This window comes from Oncorhynchus masou, chromosome 6 (assembly GCF_036934945.1).
Source record: "Oncorhynchus masou masou isolate Uvic2021 chromosome 6, UVic_Omas_1.1, whole genome shotgun sequence".
Taxonomy (NCBI): Eukaryota; Metazoa; Chordata; class Actinopteri; order Salmoniformes; family Salmonidae; genus Oncorhynchus; species Oncorhynchus masou.
In genome coordinates, this window is record NC_088217.1 from 62159630 (window position 1) to 62168283 (window position 8654).

The 8654-nt window shown below is 40.4% G+C and overlaps 1 protein-coding gene across 1 annotated transcript; it reads left to right on the forward strand.

The window, feature by feature from the left end:
• The first annotated feature begins 428 nt into the window (after positions 1–428).
• On the forward strand, positions 429–7534 carry LOC135542399 (zinc finger protein 501-like). The gene is made up of 2 exons (XM_064969328.1): positions 429–995; positions 4631–7534. The coding sequence occupies exons 1-2, from the start codon at positions 668–670 to the stop codon at positions 5611–5613; spliced, it is 1311 nt and encodes a 436-aa protein (XP_064825400.1). The 5' UTR covers positions 429–667; the 3' UTR covers positions 5614–7534.
• The last annotated feature ends 1120 nt before the right edge of the window (positions 7535–8654 follow it).

Below are 8654 nucleotides of genomic sequence, written 5' to 3' on the forward strand. Positions count from 1 at the left end.
ATCTAAACTGGCTACCAGGTTAAATAAAAGAGAAAGAAATAACACATAACAATACATAAAAATGTAGGAGCAGTATAGACCTAGTCTGTCCATTATATACATCAACATGATGTATTGTTACACCATGTAGCAGCAGCATAGACCGACAGTAGCTGACTACTTATTTAGATTTAGTATGACTTAATGAAACTGCCTTAAATGTGTTGTAGTAAACATGTTTTATTCGCACTAATCAATCAGCACATTCCTATCTTTGTATGTCTCAATATAATATTATTATTTAATTAAATCCATTTAAAATAATCTTTGTCTGAAAATAAAATATGATCCTCAACTGCGTTTCCCCTCCAGTCAGCAGACGGCGATGTACGTCTTTCAGGCGACGCTGCCAGCATGACGTTTAATCTAGTGGACGGTTCTTCAGAAACAGCTGGTCAACCACCTCCGTAGCCTGCTAGACGACATAGCCGAAAGATTCAAGCTATTTATACGCTTTCGGTGTATATTACCTACTGTGTTTTACACACACTTCTGTCGTATCTACTTGTTAACCTATTTAATTTAATATTACGTTATTTTGTATTAGTCTGCTATAGTAGCTGGCTGGTTAAGTTAGCACTAGCCTAGTCGCTAATGATAGCTACAACCGACGCTAACATCCCCGACCATGAGCTCCCTGAACTACTCTCATCCTGTTGAAGAAGAGGAGGTCTGCTGGCCGGAGAAAGAAACTCTGGGGCTGAACATTGTCGTGAAAGAGGAGGATGTTACAGTAAAACAAGAAGTAGATGGTGTTACAGTGAAAGAAGAAGAGAAGGACGTTCCAGTGAAAGCAGAGGAAGACGCGTTCAGGGTGAAAGAGGAGGAGTATGTTACTGTGAAAGAAGAGGAGGAAGAGAAAGGGGAGGATGTAGCTTTTGAAGTGAAGAAGGAAGGGGAGATTACTGTCACATTGAAAGATGAAGAGGTGGAGATAGGAGATCTGATTAACACCAGTAAGTACCGCCTTAAATGTGTTTTTAACTTTGGATATTCGGAGTTGGCTCGTCAATACTTCTTCAACGGAGGGCCCAGGATGATGACTAATATGTCTAGAATCAGACGACGTAGAGAACAAGCTACCCCATGTTTTCTCCGTTCCGTTTCCAAAAAGTGACTTAGCATATATATTTGAGAAGGGTCTATCTGCTGACCGCAGACTGGGGGGCACGGTGTGTAGTGATTTTCGTGTAGTGATGATTTACTACACACCGTGCCCCCCCCCCATAGTGCGATTTGAGAGTTGGGTTGGCTACACCAAAGATTATGGATATACTGACAAGATGTCTCTCCGCCCTAACAAGGGGAGTCGTTGTCCACAAAGCGGCACTGCGGGTTGTCAAGCTCCTGTCTATCCTTTCTTTGGATTGATGGATTCATCTTATTATTGTAAACTATTGTTTATATTCTGAGGGTTGTTGTCATCAACTGCCTGTATTCAATGAAGAGAGATGCTAAGCTACTAGCATGAATTTGCATAGTGATCTGGAGACAGCTTCTATAATGTTTTTATCAAAGTTGTCGGTATATCACGTGTCCACATAACAACTTAAGCATTACAAAACTTCTGTTAGATCAAGTAAACCTCACATAGCAAATAAGCCATTAATTTTGTTGCTGACCAAATTTGACACTTTCCACATTGGGTTGATAATTGTTTCCATTTCAATACAACCAAATGTAGCCTACTGGCATGACTGATAGAGATACAACCTACTGTAACCTAATGACATAACCGAGAGAGTTACACCCTACTGTAACCTACTGGCATGAACTAGGGAGATACAACCTACTGTAACCGACTCGCATGGCCGAGAAAGTTACAACCTACTGTAACCTACTGGCTTGACCTAGAGAGCTAAAGTTGTAAAGTTCCTGGATTTTAAATGAATATTTTCTAGTAACAATGATAACTTGTATCTTCCTATCCACATGTAGGATCCCTCTCCTTTGTTGTCCTCTCTACACCAATAACAGACAAATACTGTGGGATCCCTCTCCTTTGTCATCCCCTCTACACCAATAACAGACAGATACTGTGGGTCTCCCAATCACGGCCGGATGTGATACAGCCTGGATTGGAACCAGGGACTGTAGTGACGCCTCTTGCACTGAGATGCAGTGACTAAGACCACTGCTTCCGTGTGTGTTTAACTTTTTAATTGTACTAGAATGTTTAAAAGGTTGCTAAAATTTTAAATATCGGTTATTGGTATAGTTTTTTGGGACAAGGCAACTATTGGCCAAAAATGTAATATCGGTGCATCCCTTTCTTCTAAAATTGATTATTATTTTTTTAAACCCTCATCAATCTACACACAATACCCTATAATGACATCACAATAACCCGTAATGCCAAAGCAAAAACGGGTTTAGATTTTTTTGCAAATGTATTAAAACTATTCCCCAGGATAACTAGTCTGAGTAATGTAAAGTGTAAGATCCCAGGATAACTAGTCTCATTGTAATGTACGATCCCAGGATAACTAGTCTCATTGTAATGTACGGTCCCAGGATAACTAGTCGCAGAGTAATGTACGATCCCAGGATAACTAGTCCCAGGGTAATGTACAATAACTAGTCTCAGAGTCTAAGCCTTGTCTGAGTGGGAGGTTTTTCTAAGATATATGGAATTGTTTTAAGAAGGATTAAATAACATGAAGGGATTCCCCAGTATAATACTGTAGAAACACCCTCCATCATGAAGGGCTTTCCCGGTATAGTATTGTAGAAACAACCTCCAACATGAAGGGATTCCCCAGTATAGTACTGTTTTAAGGTTATACCAAGGATAATTAGGCTTTATGATTTAGAACTGTAAGACTCATTGAAGTATCAACCAAAAATATTCCTAAATTAATTTGTGTCAAATTATTAGGCCATACTGCTATAACCCATAGTAACACATTGGATAACATTCACAACATGGGACAACAGTAACCATAGTAACATATTGGATAACATTCACAACATGGAATAACAGTAACCATAGTAACATTGTTTCCCTCAAAACATCTAAAGGAAGTTTGTTCTTAAGTGTCTGGTTTCCTAATTAGCAGGGAGGATTTTCTACAACCAGATATACCACATCCATAACTAGTGGTTTCCTCATTACCAGATATACCACATCCACAACTAGTGACTTCCTCATTACCAGATACAGTGGGGCAAAAAAGTATTTAGTCAGCCACCAATTGTGCAAGTTCTCCCACTTAAAAAGATGAGAGGCCTGTAATTTTCATCATAGGTACACTTCAACTAAGACAGACAAATGAGGGAAGAAAATCACATTGTAGGATTTTTAATTTATTTGCAAATTATGGTGGAAAATAAGTATTTGGTCACCTACAAACAAGCAAGATTTCTGGCTCTTACAGACCTGTAACTTCTTCTTTAAGAGGCTCCTCTGTTCTCCACTCGTTATCTGTATTAATGGCACCCGTTTGAACTTGTTATCAGTATAAAAGACACCTGTCCACAACCTCAAACAGTCACACTCCAAACTCCACTATGGCCAAGACCAAAGAGCTGTCATAGGACACCAGAAACAAAATTGTAGACCTGCACCAGGCTGGGAAGACTGAATCTGCAATAGGTAAGCAGCTTGGGTTGAAGAAATGAACTGTGGGAGCAATTATTAGGAAATGGAAGACATACAAGACCACTGATAATCTCCCTCGATCTGGGGCTCCACGCAAGATCTCACCCCGTGGGGTCAAAATGATCACAAGAACGATGAGCAGAAATCCCAGAACCACACGGGGGGACTTAGTGAATGACCTGCAGAGAGCTGGGACCAAAATAACAAAGCCTACCATCAGTAACACACTACGCCGCCAGGGACTCAAATCCTGCAGTGCCAGATGTGTCCCCCTGCTTAAGCCAGTACATGTCCAGGCCCGTCTGAAGTTTGCTAGAGAGCATTTGGATGATCCAGAAGAAGATTGGGAGAAGTGGGAGAACTTGCACAATTGGTGGCTGACTGAATACTTTTTTGCCCCACTGTATGCTACATCCATAACTAGTGGTTTCCTCATTACCAGATATACTAAATCCATAACTAGTGGTTTCCTCATTACCAGATATACTAAATCCATAACTAGTGGTTTCCTCATTACCAGATATACTAAATCCAAAACTAGTGGTTTCCTCATTATCAGATATACCACATCCATAACTAGTTGTTTCCTCATTTGCAGATATACTTCATCCATAACTAGTGGTTTCCTCATTAGCAGGGAGGAGTTTCTACAACCAGATACACTACATCCATAACTGCAAACAAATTGCATGTGCATCACCTTCGTGCTGCAATTTTAGGAAACACAGAAAGGGGCTTATATTGGAGACCAAAAGTCATCTGGCACAATGCTTAGAGTTTCAACAACATGAATAACTTATTTATTGCCTACAATTATCGATGTTACTACTAAAATATGACTCTTCTTGCTTATTTTAAGACAATTGTAACATTCATTACGGACTTGAATTGTTGTACAACATCATGACTTCGCTGTTGGCATCACCTTTTACAGTGGATTTCTACTGTTGTGGGCCTTTAACCATTTGTCTGACTTTGTTGTTCACACAGGAGAGAGACATGACTATCGTGGAGCCTCTAGGGTGCCTCAACAACCTCATGATGCTGAAGAGGCAGAGAAGAGTCTCTCCACATCAGAACACCTCAAGAAACATCTGCGGAGATCCACATGGAAGAGAACTCACTGCTGCCCTGACTGTGGGAAGAGCTTCACCTCATCAGGCATTAAAATTCATCAGAGAATCCACACAGGAGAGAAACCTTATTGCTGTGATCAATGTGGGAAGAGTTTTACTACATCTGGCTCTCTGACAGTGCACCAGAGAATACACACAGGAGAGAAACCTTATAGCTGTGGTCAATGTGGGAAGAGGTTTACTCAGTCAAACAGCCTGATATCGCACCAGAGAATACACACAGGAGAGAAACCTTATAGCTGTGATCAATGTGGGAAGAGTTTTACTACATCTGGCTCTCTTACTTTACACCAGAGAATACACACAGGAGAGAAGTCTTATAGCTGTGATCAATGTGGGAAAAGTTTTATTCAATCTAGCTATCTGACAATGCACCAGAGAATACACACAGTAGAGAAATCTTACAGCTGTGGTCAATGTGGGAAGAGTTTTTGTCAATCTAGAGATCTGACAGTGCACCAGAGAACACACACAGGAGAGAAACCTTATAGCTGTGGTCAATGTGGGAAGAGTTTTATTACATCTAGCATTCTGACTCGACACCAGAGAACACACACAGGAGAGAAACCTTATAGCTGTGGTCAATGTGGGAAGAGTTTTATTACATCTAGCATTCTGACTCAACACCAGAGAACACACACAGGAGAAAAACCTTATAGCTGTGGTCAATGTGGGAAGAGTTTTGTTCGATCTGGCCATCTGACAATACACCAGAGAACACACACAGGAGAAAAACCTTATAGCTGTGGTAAATGTGGGAAGAGTTTTGTTCGATCTGACTATCTGACATTACACCAGAGAACACACACAGGTGAGAAATCTTATAGCTGTGACTAATGTGGGAAGAGTTTTACGACATCTGGCTCTCTGACTTTACACCAGAGAATACAAACAGGAGAGAAACCTCATAGCTGTGATCAGAGATAATCTGATAAACAATCTCTGATCAAATATCAGAAAATGTATACATGAAGGAGTTGTTTCATGATATCAATTAATTAATGTCACAATGTAGAAGCCTAAACGTCACCCTGTTCTATGGATTTCAGCATGATATATATTAGCCTCAGGGGGAAATCCAGGCTCTGAAATGGAAGAGTACTATTTATGTGATTTAACAAAAAGTGACTAACAAAAAAGGAGTTGTCCTCTAACCAGGGATGTTCACATTATTCCCAGATTCTGGGCTGTTAGTTTTAACAGGACGTGCAACCTCATCTCCCTCCTCTCTCGGCACAATTGATTTCGATGTGATATTGTTGAGTGATGACAAATAAGTGTTGTGTTTCTTTGTTTTGCGACCCTTAAATTTAAATGCATCACTCCAAAATGTAGCTGACTGTCTTCTGCAGGTTGTCCTCTAACCAGTGAGGTAAAATATATCTCCCATTTCCATGTGTTTTTTAGTTGTGTTAGTTTCAACAGTACGCACAACCTGATTTTCCCCCCTAATAGATATCAGTTATTAATTGCTACTTGTCAAAACAACAGCGTTTTTGGTGCTTGTGTCCGTGGTGAGGACCACTTGGTTCCTGAATTCCTCAAGGTTGGGCAGTCAAAAAGATTTGTGTTTTGTTTTTAGCCAATGCGTTGCCATGGATTACAATTTATTTTGAATGCATGTTTTTCTGTATTGGAGATTAGTTGTGTTTGGGCTCGTTCCAAGGGGACGAGAGTTCTAGAAGCTAGTGAGTTTTAGGAAGACGACATATAGGGAGAACTGATTCAAATAAAAAAATAAGTTGTTTTTAAATTGTTGACAGCCAGTAGACACCATGGTTATATTGTAGTTGATTATAATGTGAAATGGAAGTTGTTTTCTGTTGGTGGTGCGCATTCTCTTAAGGTGTTACAGTCTTTAGTTTTTCCATTTATGTTTTGAGGTTGGACTTTAGCACGTATAGCTCGTTAGCACGTAGGGCGCACTGATTGGTGTCACCTCATTAATCAGTATGTGTTACACCTGTAATGGCTTGTCCATCTCATGGTGTTTCAGGTTATATTTAAGAGTGTCTGGCCCAGTGCTCTAGTTGTCTTGATAGATGTGGAGAGTCAACATCTTTAGTTGCTCCACCTTTTTGGTTTGCTTCCTGTCTTTAAGTTTGGTGTGGGTTTTTCTTTTATTTGCCTCTTGTGCAGATTTAGTGGGTCTCATGGTGCGTGTCTTTTATGTCCCAGTTGTTGTTACTAGTCAACTTTCAGTGGACACTGAGAGCAAAACTGCAACATTATGTTATACTTTTATTGGATCAAATGGTTATTTTTTGCAACCGAATAGATGGTTCTTTGAACAATCTTTGTGACCTACTGAGGATGGGCCTCTGGGAGTTAACTGACAGGAGATTTACAATGTCTTTTGGGTGATAAAACCTAAAGAGACCGCATTCCAGAGCATGAGTTAATGTTCTATATGGTACCGGGGAGAGATGACCCCAGGGCCAGAACCTGGTCTCTACACAAAGAGTACTGTTTTTACATGAGATGCTGTCTGCTGTGAATTATAAGTATCTTTCATACAAATCTTAACCTTGTTACCCGTTCTATACGTCTATTGTTGGTCATGTAGGTTGAAAGGGGTGCATCTTGGCTATTAAAGACCTTTGTACTTTTGTCTCGTGGCTCTCAACAAATCATCTGGGGGTGATTTGTCGACCAGCCATCGTTATTGTAGAGCACTCAATTGAGTCACTTTATATGTGTACGTTGTATTGACCTGCTCCCTTATTATTAAGTGAATAAAGATTTAGTTTAAGAATAACTCTGCCATGTGTGATAAGTTTGTCTCCTCCATTTGATATTAAAGAAATTAACCACATTTGGCGATTGGGATGTGAATCTTCACTTGGTGACCGCTCCTGACGACCTGGATAAATGGAACACGAGGGATCCCTCAAACTTGGAATTTCAGGAGACCACACTTTGGGAACGGAGCAGATGAACCCACCTTTGATCTGAGAGGCAGCGAGCCGAGTGGATACCACATCTCAAACGTAGTCTAAAAAAAAGAAAAAGGTGAGTGAAACAAGCAGAGTTTTTATAAAAGCCTCATAGGCTTTGAGTGTGTATTCCTGTGTGAGGTGGGCACCTTGGAGGCGTAAACAGGGGCGAGGCAATAGGCTCTTGAGTGTGTGTTCCTGAGTGAGGGGTGAGGGGACACCTTGGAGGTGTGAAGAGAGCCGAGCCAGCTATCTATGTGAACTGGATGAAAACTAGAATCTGTGTTTACTAGTTAAGACCATGTATGATATAGTATAAGATAGTAAGGTATAAGATAGTAAGGTGCACCTGTAATTATTCTCAGTATGAGAGGAGTTGCTAGATTCATTAATTAAACCCTTTTCCGTAAAGTTAGAGTGAACCAAGGTGGCTGAATAGCTGTTGATGTTGAAGAAGCGTCCCGTCCACTAGATTATACGTCACAGTGGCAGAATCACCTGAAAGACGCACATCGCACAACTCCCTTTGAAACCGGGTGACGTGGCATCAGAAACATTTATTTTCATGTAAATGTACTACAAAGTGCAGCTAAATATAATAACTTTGGTCATACCCACTCAGCACGTGACGTCCTATGACGTCGAATTATGGGCGATATCAGGTCTCTCTGTTCTGGCTGCTATTTCGCCCCAAAATAGTCATCCCAAATGGGGCTGTGTATAAGTATGTAAATGTCTCTCGGACAAGGTGACTTTTATCAATATACACTCTAAACAGTAAAGGTTCCTGGAGTATCCTTTAGGGGTTCTTCAAATTGACCCCTTATCATGGTTCCTCAAATAACCTTTTGGGGTTCATTTTTTAACTCCCTGTCCTCCCTCCCTCCATTATAAAAACATATTTGATAATAACAATATTGGCAATGTTGATTTAAATAATTC